General features: G+C 48.4%; 1 protein-coding gene across 1 annotated transcript in view; it reads left to right on the top strand.

Annotated features, from left to right (window-relative positions):
• Positions 1-18,531, top strand: part of LOC146764316 (uncharacterized) — a 198,864-nt gene that overhangs the window by 147,543 nt on the left and 32,790 nt on the right. The window contains 1 exon segment of the mRNA XM_085565242.1: positions 16,990-17,652. Within this exon segment, the coding sequence (XP_085421368.1) occupies positions 16,990-17,652 (663 nt within the window).

Raw genomic sequence — 18,531 nt, 5'->3', positions numbered from 1 at the left:
ATTTCCTTTGTTAGCTTTTTCACCAGTTTTCCTTGGTCATCTCTTTGCCAACAGCAGTTTGAGTCACTGAGTTTTCCATAAACTCCTCCTTTTTCTGCTAACAGATAATCTGATCCCATCCCCTGGTGAAATGTTGTGTTCCTCATTTCAGTGGCTTGGTCAGCAGGAAGGTCGGGAGTTGGAGTTGTCTGGTTGGTTCTTATTTGGAGGACAGCTTGTAATTTAATGATGCCATTGAAATGATAAATGGTTTATCTGTCTCCTGATAGGAATTGGTTTGGGTTCTCAGGGGCTGGTCCATGGTGTTGTAGGATTTGTTCTGGTGGCCCTTCATCTTTTCCCCATTTTGGGGTGCTCCCTTCAGCTGGGGCTCCATCAATTGACTGATTTTCTCTAATGTAAACATCAAATACTTGTATTCTAACTGATTTTTCTGAACTTGTGGTAGCAAAACCCCCATGCTCGAATCCACCCTATAAAACACAGACAGTGACAGCAGATGTTGGAGTGGGCAGAGGGATGATCCCTCCCTTATTTTGGTGAAGTTTTCCCAACATTCTCCATTTGCTGTTTCCCTTTGCAGCTTCAGCCATTTCTGTTGCAGAGTCAGAGATCCTCACCACGGGCTCTGCCTTCAGCTGTGCAAATTCCATCTGTGGGAGATGGCAGAGTTTGGGGTGAGGGGGCAGAGGGAATCAGCCCAATTCCAGCCCCAGGCAAGAAACCCAAATACATTGTCCATGCTTTACCCCAGCACTGTTAATTTGCATTTCTTAAGCTCCTCTCCAGGCTGCTGGAAGGAAAATTCTCTTCCAGATCAGCCATTGGATGACTCATATGTGGCCACCCCAGAATATGCTGCTTTTATTTTTTCTTTTTAAAGCATATTTTTAAACACACTATTAACTGTTAATGAGTTAAAGGATTACCTTTGTGATAAATGAATGCTCCAATTTATTAATTAATGAAAATTTATTAAATGATCAAAGTATAAATTTAGAGAAAAAAAAAAAAAAGAAGAGCCACAATCCAGTCAAAAAGGGTCAGTGCAGAGCCTGGGTACCGGTGCTGGGCGAGACACAGGTCTGATCGCTACAGCAGAGGGTCCCCTCTGTTTCACACCGACTGTCCTGCTGAGAGGTCTTTATGTGATTTTTCCTGCCCGAGGCAGAGTCCCTTTTCTTCCTTTCAGGTCTGCACATATTCCTGTGGAGTTCTTTCTCTGCAAGGAGCTGAACAAAACCATGGCCGGGGAGTGATAAACATCCAGGGAACAAAACCATGTCCGGGGAGTGATAAACATCCACGATGTGTTCCCAGAATCCAGGAATCCAGTATTGAGATGTATCTCACAGATGGCTCCAGCTATCTCAGTCTTAGATATTTATCAGGTATTCATCATCCTGGTGAATCACCTTGAGGAACACCCATCTCTGGGCTGGCCACATTCATTCATTTGTAAATGAAGATCTCCTTCCTCTTGTCCAGGTGGTTTCAACGCTGTGATGTAATCCCGGACACTGACTTGTGTGCTTAAAAATCTTTTTATAAGGGTATTTCTTACCAATACATACATAAAATATATATGGCAATTTTTATCTGCATGAATTATCCCATATACACAAAACAATCCCTCCCCTTCTACATAAACATAGTAATTCCTGATTTCTAAACTTTCTACATAATTATGTGTGACTTTACCCTATACTACTATCTCATTTCCTAGTTCTTTATAAGAAGGAAATAATCCTCTTAGTTCCCTGAAGGCTTATTATCCCACTCTTGTCTTGGAATTCCCTGGTACAATTTGTAGACATCCCCTTCTCCCTGTATCTGCTCTTTGAATCTGGCCAAAGCACCTGCTGCCCTACCGTGTAGATTTTCCTCCCCCAATTTCATTATTTTTGATACCTGATTTGTTTTTCCCATAGCACATTCTGGGTCTGTGGGCATGGCAGCCACCTGCATACCCTGCACTACTGAGTGTATCGACCTGATAAAGCATGGTATCAGGCAGGGTAGGAATATGATCCCAGCTATTGAACACAATATAAAAAAATATTACCTTTTTCCACCATGCTCCATCAAACAGATGATCCCACCAGGATGCTTGGAGTACGGAGTTCCATTTTTGTACTGGGACATGTGCTACCCTTTTAATTTCTGTCACAGGCCTCTGATGGTTTCTCTATAGTCATCAATCTCTATAGAGCATTATGATTCATTAAACTTTCCACAGACCCCTACTCCCTCTGCTAGTAAATAGTCCAGGGCTATTCTGTTTTGATACACAAAGGCCCTCATTTGGGAGTGTTGTTTAGACAACAGCTCAAGGGCATTTGAGGTGTGGTTAGAGACCATGTCTACCACTGCCCAAAGTCTTATTAGTCGGTTTAACAGATAAATTGGGGTCCTATACCCCCAGCTTTCATCCTGGGCCCATGTTGCAGGACCATAATCCTCTATTATTCTTTCTGCTGGCCACTTCTCGCCCCAGGTCTGACCCCCACCGAAGATAGGGAATTTCTTTTTCAAATCCCTTCTTCTTCTGCTCAAAGTTTTGTATAAGGGGGCCCCTAGTGAGCTGTGTTCTGATTGAGGTAGGGTAAAGAAAACGTGTCTGATCAATTGAATAGTGCATGATCCTCTCCACCACTGAGGTAGTTTGCTGTATGCTTTCTTCCCACAAATCCAATATAAACCATTCAGGGCTTTCCACCTGACTTTTGTGTTTTTGGGTTTACTCCAGAATCCTCTTAATTCATCTAAGGATTGGTAAAGGTTAGCTCCAGAGCCTTTGTTCCAGCAGTGTTCAATTTTTTTCTCTCCATTCACATTTAGTGCCTTTTTCCCAGCTCCAGTACCCTACTAGGTACCTACTAGGTACTGGAGTACTCCAGTAGGGATTTCTGGCTGCCAGATTCTGCTTTTGTTAAAGGAATTTACTGTTGGAGTGGACAGACATGAAGTGTATCCCACCATTTCAGTGTGCTCCTTTCCCTCCCTGCTAATGCAAAATGTCCCAATTATAGCATTATCCTATTTCAGGAGTTGATCTAGAGCTAAGCTCTCACCTTTTCAAGGCCACTTCTCTGCAGACTTGAGCCCTCTGCAGATCCAGCAATTGGACAGCCCCAATTCTGTTGCAGTTTCTTGCATCAGATCCACAAATAGGTTTTGATCGGAGGCAGGGAAACTCCAACTGGTATATTGTTTTTTGAGCTGATCATATTGCTCGCTTAGGGTTCTCAGCCTTTCTTGCTCCATCCTTCTTTTTCTCATCTCTGCCTCTTGTCTTTTTAGTTCCTGTGATACCTGTTTAATTTTGCTCTCCGGGTCCACTCCCTCTTTGTTCTTGAAAAGCAGAACATCCTGTCATATTGCAAACAAAGGCGGTCATCCTAATCCTCTAAAAGGTCCAAGATAACTGGCTCATTTTTGAGGGACATCTTGGTCTCATATTTTAAGTTCTTCTCGACCCAGTATGTCTGTCCACCCATAACACACATTCCCAAGTGGTTATTGTCATAACACAGTGGGTTAGCCTGAAAGTATGCTACAAACACTGACTCCATCCTTCCCCCAGTCCATACTGTGCGGTTACATTTATCACAGATTGGGACAGATATCTGTTCAACATTTCTTTTATGTACCTTGTGCTCTGACTGCCTGTCCTTGGGGGTCGCCCTTTGTGAGTAACACCTTATTCTTTCTTTTAGCTTGCGTATCCCCTGCTGGGTGCCTTTTATGGGACAGTGCCCGCTTATCTTACCCTTGCCGCAGTTCCTTGGGGCTGGGGCTGTCGGAGCCTCCGATTCCCCGTGTGCTCTCCGGACAGTCTGTATGCAGAGCCCTCACCTTCACCGGGGCCTCACACCTCTGTGCTGGGCCAGTCAGTGCAACGCGTGCTGGTCTTGAGGCATATTGCTGGACTCAGATTGATCAGGATCCCCACGATTATTATTCCTCTGCCTTTGCCTGTGCTCACTGGGTTGCCACCAGTGGTGAGGTAAACCATTTTCTCAGCAGCAAGAATAGTCTTCTGTGGTGTCATACCTGGACTGAGCTGCATACCTCCGTTTAAAGATGCTCCACCTCGGTAGTTTAACTGTATCTGCACTGCAGGGTACTTTATTTAACCTCCGGCACTCAACAGTAATGATTTGAGCTTTTGATCTCAATTTTCCCCTTAGCCTGTTTTGAAACAAATGAAAGCAGATCTCAGAGTCCGCTTTGATTATTCCTAGGCTTGTGGCAAGCTCTTGTTGCTGTCGAGGCAGGATGGGAATGAATAGACTTGACTCAGAAGGCTGCTGAGAGTAAAACTCCCATTTATTCAAAATACACAGCTCTTTTATACAGAGCTTCGCAAGGATCAAATCTATTTGTTCTGAAGTGAAAACAACCCAGAGCATTGGTGCAAAAGGGCTTGACACACAGTGATAGAACTTAACTATAAACAATGTGAAAAACAAGAGAAATAAAGCATTATTTACATTCTTTCCCAGCTCTTTCCCAGCTTTTTGCCTGGCTAGAAACTCTCAGTTTCTTTCTTTGACTGAATCTGAGACCCACAGCTCTAAGATATGGCTAGTTCCCCTTCTAGGCACTTATCACATAAACCCTTTGGCCAATATTCCCTTCTACAGTGTGTGACCCAAACCTTGTTACAATACTCACATTTGAAATATACAAATGGATAACATTCACAATGAGGTTCAGTGCACGTTATCAGATCCCTGTCAGTCATTTACTTGGCCACCACAAGGTTATCTTCAAATCCCCAGGAGGAGAGGTGACTTTTCACTCTGGCATCTCTTCCTGGTGCTCGACCTTCTTCACTCGGGATGCGTGTGTCCACCCCTTTTCTGCTGTTTGTATTGCTGTACCTGTGGTTAAGAGGACGAGAAAAGGGCTTTCCCAGTGAGGTGTCAGTGGGGCTTCTCTCCACGTTTTTATGAGCACTTTGTCCCCAGGATGTACTTTATGTGTGGAAAAACCTAAAGGGGCACCTTGTGTTATTATTCCCTGCTTCTGCAATTCCTGCAGATTCTTACTTATGGCTATGAGATACGGCTGTGTCTGTGCATCTTCTATCCTCAGATGCCCCACTGGCATACCATGTTCATATGGCATCCCATACAGCATTTTGAAAGGTGACACTCCAGTCTCGGAGTGAGGCATGGTCTGGATATTCAGCAAGGCTAAGGGGAGGCGCTCTAACCAGGACATTTTTGTTTCCAAAATCAATTTTGCTAATTGAACCTTTAATGTTTGATTTATCCTTTCAACTTGTTCAGAGCTCTGAGGATGCCATGGGGTGTGGTATTCCCACTGGATCCCCAGAGCGTTGGCTTGTTGTCTAATAATTTTTGAGGTGAAGTGTGTCTCCTGGTCCGCATCTATGTATTTTACTAACCCACATCAGGGTATGATTTCTTCTAGTAGAAATTTTGATACTGTCTGAGCCATCACCTGAGAGCTCAGGAGGGCTTCTACCCTGTGGGTTAGTTTGTCCACTATTACCAATAAAAATTTATATCTCCCCACCTTAGGCAGATCAGTAAAATCTACCTGAATCCTTTTGAAAGGTCTGTATGCCACTGGGTGACTTCCCAGTGCCAGCTGCCGTGTTTTTGCCTGATTAATCTTTTAACAAATCATACACCCCTGCACCTCTTGTTTTACCAGTTCATAAATCCTCTTGCACCCGAAGAATCCAGGGAATTGCTCTGCCAGGGCCTGGAATCCCCAGTGTGTTTGTTGATGTAATCTCCTCAGGATGTTTCTGCTGTAGTCTTTAGACAACAGCTCCCTCCCATCTGGCAATTTCCACTTACCTCCTTCTAGCTGGCCTCCTATCTTCTTGTACCCCTCGATTTCCTTCAGGAAGGGGTGGGGAGGATATTCCTGAAACTCCCCTTCTTCGATTCCTGGGGTACTTACCTTCATTAGAGGCACGCTTTTGTCCTCTTTGTCTGGTAAATTGTTCCCTTGGGTCCTGAACTGCATTCCTGTCTGGTGCCCTTTCACGTGGACTATGGCAATTGCCTCTGGCCCCCTTATAACCTTTAAGATTTGCCTGATTATTTCTTCATGCACTAGCCTCTTTCCCTGAGTATTGAGTAACCCTTGTTCTTCCCAAATCTTTCCAAATATGTGTACCACCCCAAATGCATAATTTGAATCTGTAAAAATTGTTCCTTTTTTCCCTTCTAATTTCCACAGGGCCCTCAATACTGCGTACAACTCACAAGCTTGTGCTGACCATCCGGGATTCAGGGGTCCTGATTCCACTACCTCCCTGGTTTTGCCATCAGGAAATATCCTGATTTCCTTTTCCCATCTATGACCCTTGCAGAACCACCCACAAACCATTTTTCACCTTCTTCTAAATCTGGCCTTATTTTGATCTGCAGCTCCACCCCTTCTGCGCAGTCATGGGAAGGCACTCCTGCGGCTTCCCCAGCCAGGAATCGCGCGTGATTTTGCACCGAGGTAGTTCACAATTCCAAATCCCGGGAGTGGATTAATACAGCCTCATATTGTAGGAGCCTGGCGTCAGTTGGCCACTTGTCAGCCTTTTGCTGCAGAATGCCCCGACGGTCACCTGCGACCAGGGACCTCAGATAACGGGAAGCTGGACAGGACAGAACACACATCCAACCAATATGATTAATGCAACGTTCTCCATTTATTCGAGAGAAGATGGCAGGTTGTATACACTTCTGTATAGTTTATACTTTACAAAGCACTCTCATTGGCAAGCTAACATTGTTTACGTTTGTCTTAAAGTGGCCTAAACCTTACACTATAAACCTATACTACTTTACACCCAGACAGCCCAGTGCTTCGCATCACACCTTAATACAATTTCTATCTGCGCCACAAGCTCTTAATTTCTAACTGTGTCAGAGGCTGGAAGGCCTCACAAGCCCCAAATCTGTGGCCTAGACTGAGGGGTAGCTCAATTCTCACTCCAGACATAAATCATGCCCTCTCTCTCAGAAATTCTGTAACAGTCACCTTCTTAGCCTCCTCCACCAATACTGTCACTGCTACAATTGCTTGGTAAGATCTCTGCTTACAGGATCTAAAAACTTTGATACATACCCCACCAGCTTCTTGGCCCCTGCCCAATCCTGCGTTAAAACCCCATGGGCAGTGTGATTACTGATGTCCAGGAACAGCTGAAAAGGTTTCTTTACATCAGGGAGGTTCAACTCTGGAGCTGCTGCGAGGGTTTCTTTTAATTTCTTGAAACCCTCCTCATCCTGCTCTGTCTACTTTAGCTTGTCCGTGATAAGCTTTTCATGAAGAAACTTTTCCTTCTCACTATATCCCTCGATCCATTGCCTGCAGTATCCTGGAAGCCCCAGCAGCTGCCTGACCTCCTTTTTTGTTCATGGAGGGGGTAAAGTAATGATACCTGTTATCCTGTCCAGATCCAACTTCTTACCTTTTGTTAACCAATGCCCTAGGTACTAGACCTCAGGCTCTGTGAACTGTAATTTCAATTTGAGACCTTCAACCCTTTTTCCCTTAAGAAGTTTAATAGTGCTATGGTCCCACACATCCTCCTCCCTGAGTCCGGCTGCCAATAGGTCATCTACGTATTGTAGTAATTTGGTCCCTTTAACGGGCACAAACTCACTTAGGAGTTTTTCAAGGGCTTGTCCAAATAGGTTTGGTGAGTATAGAGAATAGATTTACCACCCTCAAATCTTGCACCAGCCTGTAATTACCATCCGCCTTCTGTACTGCCAAGATAGGAGTGTAATGTCTTGACATGCACAGTTCCAATGTGCCTTTCTTTATTAGATCTTCTATTACAGCCTTCAGTCCATTCCTGCCTTTCATGGGAATGCAGTACTGTTTAATCCTGATTGGATCCTCCGGTCTCTGGATCTCAGTGTGAATTGGCTCCATGTTTAACCTCCCCGCCTCTTCCTGAGTGGAGTGTTTAACCTCCCTGCCTCTTCCCAAATCACACTTTGGGATTTATCTAATTTTTGTCCTCAGCGGTTATTTTGTATAAACTTACTGTGAGCTGGGAGTCCTGTGCTATCAGGCTTATCCCCAGAGCTACCATTAGATCCCCCCCCAGCAAATTATAATCTGCTTCTTCTACCAGTACTATGTTCCCCTGATAAAACTTATTTTCTATTTCCACATTTGTTAAAACCGGAACCTTAAAGGGTTCCCCTTTAGCCCCAATGACCACCATTGAATCCTTGCTTTTAGTACATCCAGGTGGCAGTCGCTGAACTGTAGTTCTTTCTGCTCCTGAATTGACCAAAACCACCAATTCTTGTTTTTGGGGTCTAATTTTTAATTTTATCAAGGGCTCTCCAGGTGTTCTGGACCCCAAATTATAAAGCCCCTGACACCTCTAATCCTCCTGGAAGATCTGTTCATCCTTCATTCTCTTCTTACAGTCTCTTTTGAAGTGCCCTTTCTGTTGACAGTAAAAGCACTCAGGGCTGCTAACCTGTTTGTTTATGCCTTTCTTCTGAGAGGGGTTAGGTTTTCCCTGGGGCTGTTGTGTTTGTGCCAGCTTTCCGGGATTTTGTATCTGCTCCTGTTTTTGCACTTCCCTTATCGCGCCACCAGTATCCTTGCCTGTGCTTTTTATTTTTCATCATTCCTTCTCATGTAAACCTTCTGTGTCTCCCTTAACAATTCTTGGAGGCTTTTCTCTTGACAAGTTTCTCTTTTTTCTAGCTTTTTCCATATGTCCTCCCATGATTTAGCAACAAATTGTGTTTTAAACAGAATACCCCTGACAGGTGAATTAGGGTCGTTGCCCGAATACATTTGGAGACTCTTTCTCAGCCTCTCCAGCCATTTGGTGGGTATTTCATCCCTCCCCTGGCATTCCCCCAATGCTTTACTAATGTTCTGTCCCTTTGGTACCATCCCCCAAATTCCCTGTATTACCATGTTCCTTAGCCCTATCATTTTAGACTGATCCTTCTCTGCCTGGGTGTTCTATGATGGCCTCTGTTCAGGCTTTCTCTTGTGCCACTCCCTCCCTGGGGATTCCTGTGTTCTCAATCATTTATTGCAGCCTGCCGTATCATGTCCCGTTCCTCGGCGTTGAATAACGACCTTAGAATGGCGCAGATGTCATCATATGAATAGATGATGTTCCCCAAAAATTCATCCAGCCTCTCTGCCACCCCGAGAGGATTATCCATTAATTTCCGCATTTCCTTGCTGAAAGCTCTTACATCTCCCATATTGATCGGCACATTTACGTACCCAATGACTCCGGGAGCGGTTGGTACTTCCCTTAGAGGGTAAAGACTGGGTCTGTCCCCTTCCTCCTCACTATTGTCATGGTTTTCCCTCCGTGTCTTGCACCGTGTTCTGCTAGCTGGAGGATAAGCAGTTTTCCCAGGGGGAGGTGTGTGCCCGGGATCGTCTGCCTGTTGTGGTGCAGGTGGGGCTGGGAGGGACCTGATGGGTCTGGCAGCACCGGAGCCGAGGGCTGTGTGTTACACGGCGGTGCCTGTGCCTGTGCAGGCTGAGGCGGGCGCCCCGCTGGTGCAGGCACAGGGGCCTGAGCCTGGGGAGGAGAATTCAGGTACAGGGGTGGAAGATTGTCCAAGGGCTCTGTCTTGGTTTGGAAAGGCAGGAGTCTGTGAAAGCAGGCAAGAGCCTCCTGTGAAATGGAAAAGGTAAACTCCCTCTCTCCGAATTACCACAATTTCAAAAAAAGCTCTTAGGTAAAGATATGGGAATGGGAATAACAGTACCTTATTAGGAGAAAAACTAAATAAAAATAATAACAATAAAAATGTAATTAGTACAAACAAAACTAGTGATAGAGTCAGAAACCTAACACCCTGAGGAGTTAGGGTGTTGGCAGTAGTCTAGTTAAATGGTGGCTGTTTTTCCTGGAGTGGCAGATGAAATGCTGCTGGATTGGTGATCTCTAGAAGGGTGGAGTTTTCTTTGGAGGTCTGGTAGTAGTTGGGCTTGGTCTTCCTCTGGGAATCCAGCAGAGAAAAGAGCTGCTTTTCTGGGAATCCAGCTAATAGCTGCTCAGTGTCCCAAAAAGTGCAGATTTTATGCAGGTAGGGGTGCTTGGCTCCTCCCTCTGGGTGGAGCATCTCACAATGGGATGATGTAACTTTACTGGTCATGCAGTGAGTCATTCAATGGTCCATGAACAGAAGATATCTCCCCAGAGGGAGACATTGTTCTTGGAAGAGATAAGAAAACTGCCCAACCTCCAACAGTCCGCAGATAGAATACATGTTATCTTACAAGCCAGGACAATTATTACAGAAAGTTATTCTCATAGTGTAATCTTGTCTCTGAGACTGCATGGAAAAAAAAAAAAATTCCAACAATATCTTTAGTGCTAGAGAGTCAAGGCATTCCTTGGTTCTGGCAAAGATGTGCAACAGAAATAATTTCATTCACACATAGGCTGGCTGTGCAGAGAAAATTATCCCATGACATGTGAGTTTTACTAGATTTTCCTAAATTTATACAGTCTGAACCAGTCTAAATCCATTGGTTTAATGTTCATTGCTTCCAAGTTGTGTAGTTTTTAGTATTTGGTTTCCTACTGGACCCAGATTTCTTTGCCTCTGATGTTAATTAGGTTCGAACTCCTGGATTTCCTTCTCAGCCTTTTGCAGACCAGGTGCCTCTAACTCTGCCGGGGGCAGTGTCTGGGGTAGGTGTTGGTTGCTGTTTGCTGCTGGGCACTGATGTTTTGTGGGTATCTTTTGGGGTATTCCCAGTGTGTTGAGATGTTCAACTCATCTCCATGGAGTGGTGTAACAGCCCTTAACAAAACCTTTAAAATTTCTTTCCCCAAGGCAAAGGCAAACCAAACCTGAGTAGAGAAATAATTTTTTTTTTTTTTAATGAAACTTGCTACATTTTCCACCAACCCAGCTAATGCAGTGTGAGTGTGAGTGGAATTGTCCCGGTGTGTCCCCAGCAGCTGTGGCAGTGCAGGCCCAGCGAGCACTGAAGCTGCAGCAGTGGCAGCAAGGGCTGGCCCCGGTGGCTGGAGCTGCCCAAGGAGGGTGGCCAGGCCGAGGATTTCAGCAGAGGATGTGTGGGCAGGCCCAGGGCCTTGCCCCGCTGTGGAGCCCTGGCTGCTGCTGCGCTGCCTTCAGTGCAGGCTCAGGGGGGCCTCCCATCCTCCTGCTGCAGGCGGGAAGTGCAAATCTCCGGGGCTGCAGAGACCTGGAGCCCAGGCTGAGGGGTCCCCCCGTGTTCAGCTGTGCTGGCGGCTGTTTCTGGCCTCGGGGCCCCTTGGCATGGGCCACGCCACTTGGCCACCAGTGGTGCTGCTTTGCACTCCTTAGGCAGAGCCCATGTCCTGCTTGGATGTTGGTGTTATAAATGAAAATTTGTCCATCCAAATAAAAATGAAAAATGAAAATTTTATTTAGGATCAAATTCTCTCTGAGCCAGCCACAAGGAGAAGGACAGTGCTGAGCCTGGGGTCGGCACTGGGTGTGTGACAGGAAGGACGCCATTTGGCAGAGGTTCCCCTACCCTAGGCACACACACGCCCTCCTGGACCCTGCGGTTCTTACAGGAAATTTTCTGCCCAAGGCTGGGATTTCAGCCATCTGCCTTTTCTTTCATTCAAAGTCCCACATATTCATGAAGTTCTTTTCTCTGAGTCAAGGTTGAACAATCCAAGTCCAGGTGTGGATGATCCTCGATCCTCTGATGGAGTTATGGAGCCGTGGCTTTCAGATGTATCAGCCCGGAGGAGTTCAGCAATCCCAATCTAGGGTTGTTACCAGGATGATCAGTGCCCAGGCATTCCAGTATCGCCCTTCTGAGCAGCCCATCTCCCCATCTTCAGGCGAGCCACATGTGTTAAATTGTAAATGAGGCTTTGTCCAAGAAAGCCGGTATTGGTGTAACCAATATGGGGGGGGGGGCAGTTCTCAGTGCTGGCGTGTGTGCTTTGCAATAACAAAATATTATACGTGTCAAATCATATTTCCCTTAACCAAATACAACAATATTACATTGGTGCAAATTATAACAAACATACATATCATTGGGAGCAGCAAAGTGCCAGGTCAGGCTCTGTGCCAGCCCAGCTTGCTGGGGGAGAGATTGCACCAGAGACAGGATTCTGGCCACAGACTGCTTTAAATGTGCATCCCTTATCTCCACCCTGCACTAGGTGGAGAATTCCCAGGGTAAGGAATTCCCAAGATCAATTCCATGGGAGATTGAATTGAATATCTGCCCTGGGTCTGGCTCTTCTTCTTGCCCAAGACAATGGCAAAAGCTGTACCCATGGCATCCTGGTTTTTATCCCCAGCTTCCAAAGGTGTTTCCTTAGTTCCCTATTCATTCTTTCTACCCAGCCTGAGCTGTGGGGGTGCCAGGGGTTCTGGAGGTCCCATTGTATTCCTAAAGCTGAAATAACCCCCTGAAGGATTTTTCCTGTAAAATGAGTTCTACTGTCTGATTCTATTGCTTCCACAATCCCTTTTATATGAATTATTTCTTTTAGAAATACCTTAATAAGTGATCCAGTGGTTGCTGAAGAAGTCAGAATTGATTTTGCCCCCTTTTAGCTGACATGGTGTTACCAGAAGCTATTGAAGCCTTCCTGCTCAGGGCATTTCAGTGCCAGGCTCTTACAAGCACACACAGCTCTGTGGGTTTGTCCTGCACTTTGTCCAATTCCCCTTCCTTCCTGTGAAAAACACCATTCACTTTTGTTAAAATTTTAGAACTTTATTAGTAAGAAAATAGTCATAAAAATTAGGACAATAAGAGACAATAAATGTAAACAATTATGGAGTCTGGTTGCCTGGCACTCCACCAAATAGCACACCTTGCTTATAAAGGACTACCCCTTAAAAGCAATGGCCTATTGCATATTCATATATCTCATACATGATTCAAACATTCCTTTCAAACCAGGGTGTTTCTGCTTAATTTTAGATTCCCCCCCATGTTGTACATCAGCCTTCTTGGTTCCTGGAAGTCTGAGCTTTTCTGGAAAGGAGGCAATGATTCTTTTCTGGGGTTCCAATTGTCTGTTGCTGTGGTCTCTATCCAGCGTCAATAATGCAAAGAATTTCTTGATTATATTTTCCGTTCCTTGAGCTAGTTACAAAAAGTATCTTATGTCACATAGTTTCTATTTTAATCTCATGATATAGGCTAAAAACTGTATGTAGCACACTACTTAAAAGAGATTAATACAGCACTACTTAAAAGAGATTACTAGGACATTACTTTCCAACATAACGCATATAGTATTCATTTTAATATTTGCAATGAGCCAATCATATAATTTGCATTTTTCATTCTTCCCTCCCTTGGAATAGGGTGTTGCTTCTAGACAACACTTGTGCTGGTTGCTTCAAAGTACTTTGAAGAGGCTCCATATCTAATTTTCCCCATTTCCCTGAGGCTGCCCACACTTCTGGGTTCACTTCAGCATAGGCCTTGCCAGACATATGACACAAAGGTACAACAGAACGAGCCTCTGTGTCAGCTTTTATAATGTTAATTTGCATTCCCAGTTTAGCGATCAAATCCCTTCCCTGTAAACTATAGTCACAATTAGGAGCAGGTAAAAATTCTTGCATTTCAAACCCTTTCCCACATATGCTAGAAGTGGTTGAATAAAGCCACTCCTCTTTCCTACTTCTCCCCTGAATACTCAAAAGACATTTTAGCAGTTGTCCCGCTTAGGTGTAAGATTCAGAGTGGATGGAGAGGCCCCTGTGTCCATCAGGAGAGGCCTCCTCTGGATGCAGACCCAGCCTGAATGTTCTCCAGGGCTCCAGTGTGGTGGGTCCCCGGTGGGATGGGAGCTCAGAGAGCCCTGACAATCCATGTCGATGCAGGGGTGGACTTGCTCCTGCTGAGGGTGCTGCTGTCTGTGCTTGCAGTGTCCTTGTGGGCTGCAGCTGGAGCCCTGACTCCTTCCCAGGGGCTGTTTGGGTGGGCTCTGCCCTGGCCAGGAGGGCAATGCCTCTGCCAGGTGCTTGTGGCCGACCCCGTCATGCCCTGGGTGCTGGGGCCCCCTTGGGCCCTGGGGTTGATCCCTCAGGGGCTGTGGGAACTCTGCCATGGCCTTTGCCTTCAGCTTGGCCTTTTGCTCATCCCTTCTCGCCTTCAGCTGCTGTGCCTTTGTGCCCAAGTGCTGCAGGGCCTTCTTGTGCCACTCCTGCAGCCCCGGTCACTGCCTGTGGGTGCTCATCCTCTGAGAGCTGCTGAGCTTTCTGCAAAACCTTTCCTTTCTGCAGGGACCCAAAGCAAATCCTGAACAGCAAATCCTGATCCTTCCATGTGCACTCTGCATTTCCCAGGTGTTCCTTTGTTTTCCCCGTTGTGCTCAGGGTCCCTGCCCAGCCCGTGTGGCAGAGCCGGTGCCTGTCCTGCCGCAGTGTCCAAAGGCGGCCCCCCCGGCGGGCAGGGCCGGCAGCTCCCCGGGGCCGGGCAGCGGCCGGGGCGTCCCGCAGCCTCCTGGGGGCCGGGGGCCACTGCCGGCCCTGCCCGGGGCTGGTGGGGTCAGGCAGCGCCCGGCGCTGAGCCCCGGCTGCCCCACAGCCCCGGCCCGGCCCCGCAGCTCCCCACAGGCCCCAGCCCGTGCTCCCGGTGCCGCACCTCTGCGCCCGGTGCTGCCGCTGCCACCGCAGAGAAACCCCTGGCATCCTGACCTCCTGCTTTTCCTGTCTTGGGCAACTGGGAATTGAAAGTATCAGCTGGGAAATTCTGAGGAAAAGACCCTGCTGAAAATCATCCCAAACCTGAGTATTTTTTCTGTTCCCTCTTTTCCATCATCCTTTTTCTTACCACATAGATTCCTCCTGCTGCTTCTTGCCTGAACCATATTGCTGCACTCCCCATCACCCAATCCCTTCCCAGCACACCAACACCATCCATCACCTGTTGTCCAAATCCCTTCTCCCTTTCCCTTATTGTCACACTTGATGTCCATGTCCTTAATTAGCTCTGAGTGAATGTGCAAACTATTTCAGCATTCTCCCAAAGGACCCTTCAGAGACATTTTGGGATCATCATCCCTTTGGCCAGGACCCCTCCCTGGCTTTCCCTTTTCTCCCCTCCGTGGGTGCCCTGCCATGTTCACTCCCCGAGGATCCCAGGGCACTCACTGATGAGATTTTCAGTGCTCTCTCCCTGCTGACTCTTCACAGACCCCCCTGATGTGTCACTCGTCTGTCTCCTGGTCACTCCCGGGTCCCCAATCAGTCCCCGGTGCCGCCGCCAGCCAAGGGAGTCGATCACCCAAAGTGGGTGAGGCACCTTCAGCTGAACTCCCTGACCACCACCCTGGATGGTGGAAGGAATTCGGGATGAACCCCAGGGTGAGCGGGAAATTTGACATCACCAAAGGATTTTGTCCCAAAATCAGACAGAGGAGTCCTGTAAAATTAAATTCATTCCTAAAAATGGGAGAGGCCAAGGGACATTCCCCATGGGATCTCTCCAATTGTTGGAGGACACAGTGTCTTTTTCATCCAAATTTTCCTTGCCACATCTCCCTCTTCTTTCCCCATTGGCTGAAGAACTTGAGAGGTACAGACTTCTCAGTCCACCTACTACATACCCACCTTGATATGCTCCCTGCTTTTATATAGCAAACGATATTCATGGCTCTGTTAAGTCTTTGTTGTTCTTTTGGAAATTCATGAATTGAGCAGGACCTTGGCTGAGCAGCAGTCTGTGTCATCAATTAATAACATTTCCTGAAACCGATGGCTTCTCCTGTCACTTCCTTATGAACAGGTCCCTGGCCCTATCTCCGAGCAGCTTCAGAGCATCTGTTTGTAAAGACACTTTCCTGTTGTTCCTTCCATGGGGTCCCCCGTTTGTGGGACATCCCCCCTGGAGCAGGGTGTCCCCTCTGTGCTGCAGCCCCAGGGCTCGGGCAGAGCTCAGCCAATCAGAGCCCGCGGCGCTGATGACTCACCAGTTGCCAGGCAGACTCGCAGCTCCCCGCGTTCCCCACCTGGACCCACCTGCGCCCCCCCTCGGCCCCATGGCCCCGCGAGGGGAATTTGGGGAGGTGGGAGTGGGGCAGCGCCAAGGCCGGGCCCCCCCGCGCTGTCCTGGCGGGAGCGGCTGCAGTGGGGACCGAGTGCGGGCGGGAGCGGCCGAGAGCCCAGCGCTGCCCCAGCCCGACCTGCCCCAGCTCCATCCCTGCCCCTGCGCTGGGATGCTGTGGGTGTGGGGGGAAGAGGGAGCCGGCAGTGGGTGCTGGGCCTGGGGGCAGGAGGAGAAGGGAAGGAGAAGCAGGCTTGAGGAACAAAATGGTCAAACGATGCAGGTGGCAGGAGAAGGTGGGATTGTGCAGGAGAAGGAGGAATAGCAGGAGGAAGAGGAGTGTGAGGAAGAGCAGAGACACAGGAGGAGGAGGAGGAGCAGAAAGAGGAAGCAGCAGAAGGTTCCACCCCTCCCTGTGTCTGCAGCCTCCCCCCAGCCCAGGAGCGCTGCTCCCCCCACATGCAGCAGGTGACTGTGGAGGGGGATCCACGATCTTCACGGGGTGAATCTTGGTGTTTCTGAGCTTGCTTGGGCTAAATGTTGGTGCTTTGGTTTTATGTGGCAGCTGAATATTTATATCCTGGAGGAGGTTTTTCCTGAGTTGTGGTGTTTAGGGAGTTTTTGATGTGTGTCTTGGAAGTTTGCGGTATTTTTGGGCTGAATCTTGGTGTTTTGGAGGTTCTTACAGACACAAGATTCCAAATGACTTCCTGAGATGAACTTGGGCAAAGTGGAACCTCCAGTCCAAGGTGTTCTCCTCTTGTTTTTTCCCACAAACCAGGATTTGTCATACCCAGGGTGTGCCTGGATGGAGGAGAAGGAAAAGCCCCGGAGATGCTGCAGGAGGAGGAGCTGCAAACCCAGCCCAGGGAGCTGTGGGGAGGAAAGATCCCCCCTGAGCCAGGAAGGCGGGCGGAGATCCTGGCGGAGCTCGGAGCTGGTGGAGAAGCCTCATGGCAGGGAGAAGCCCCACAAGTGCTTGGAATGTGGGAAGGGTTTCAGGTGGAGCTCCCACCTGATCCGGCACGAGAGGATCCACACTGGGGAGAGGCCCTATGAGTGTGGAGAGTGTGGGAAGAGGTTTCAGAGAAGCTCCCATCTCCTTCTCCATGAGCGGATTCACACAGAGGAGAGGCCCTTCCACTGCCCTGACTGCGGGAAGGGCTTCAAGCACAACTCTGACCTCACCGTGCACCGGCGCATCCACACTGGGGAGAGGCCCTACGAGTGTGGGAAGTGTGGGAAGAGCTTCAAAGACATGTCTGGCCTGAACTGGCACCAGGTGATCCACACTGGGGAACGGCCCTACGAGTGCTTGGAATATGGGAAGAGCTTTGTGTGGAGCTCTGCCCTGAGAATACACCAGCGCATCCACACTGGGGAGAGGCCCTACGAGTGTCCCCAGTGTGGGAAGAGGTTTCACACCAGCTCTGATGTCCTCAAGCATGAGCGGATTCACACAGAGGAGAGGCCCTACCGCTGCCCCGACTGCGGGAAGGGCTTCAAGCAAAACTCCAGCCTCACCGTGCACCGGCGCTTCCACACTGGGGAGAGGCCCTACGAGTGTGGGAAGTGTGGGAAGAACTTCTCCAGGAGCTCAGACTTGACCCAGCACCAACGGAGGCACCACTAAAGGAAGCCCTGTGAGTGCCCTGAGTGAGGGAAGAGCTTGGAGTGAGGGAAGAGAGTGAGGGAAGAGCTTGGTGTGCTGCTGCAGCTCCATCCCCCATGGGAGGATCCGGGCTGGATGATCCCCAGTGACCCCCGTGGGGCAGAGCCCTGGTGCCCCGGTATGGGGAATAAAACAGAGAGTAAAGCAATGGAGCTGATAAAGGGGCTTGATACCTGAGGCCTGACTGAGCAGAAACTGTGGGAGACACAGACACAGTTTCAGTCTCCCTGGGCAAGAAGACTGACCAAGCAACATGGTGTGAGACTTTGTGATAAGATAAATGTTCCCAGGTGACCGGATGTCACAAAGAATGTGTAATCAATGGGAAATTGTTACCAAAAACAGAGCCCTCTATAAGCACCATACAAGTAAATCCCTGTATAAACACCTGGTACAGTCAATAGAATTGGCTTTGGTCTAAACTCGGATGTCCCCGTCTCTCCATGGTGGATAACCCTGTTGTGGGTGATCCCCGTTGGGTGGGGGAAGGTGCTGGAGGGATTTCTTTCCCTTCTCCTGGTGCTGCCGTGGTTTGGTTGGTAATAAATTCCCTCCCTGTGCCCAGGCTGGGTCTGTTGTCCCCGTGCCGGTGCTCGGGGCGGGATCTCTCCCGTTCCTTCTCTGCACTGCCGGGCCTCTCCTCAGCCAATGAGAGAACGCGGTGGAGAAGAGTCAGCCAATGAGAGCGAGCAGGGCTGATGACTCACCAGTTGCCGGGCAGACCCGCAGCAGGCAGTGTTCCCCACCTGGACCCGCCCTCCCTGCCCAGTGCCGGCCCCGCCGTGGGGTCCCCCCAAGTCCCTCCCCAGTGCCCCCATGAACTGGGCTGG

Source organism: Lonchura striata, chromosome 35 (assembly GCF_050655825.1).
Source record: "Lonchura striata isolate lonStrDom1 chromosome 35, ASM5065582v1, whole genome shotgun sequence".
Taxonomy (NCBI): Eukaryota; Metazoa; Chordata; class Aves; order Passeriformes; family Estrildidae; genus Lonchura; species Lonchura striata.
Note: the sequence above shows the minus strand (reverse complement) of the source record. Positions and strands in the feature narration are given on the sequence as shown.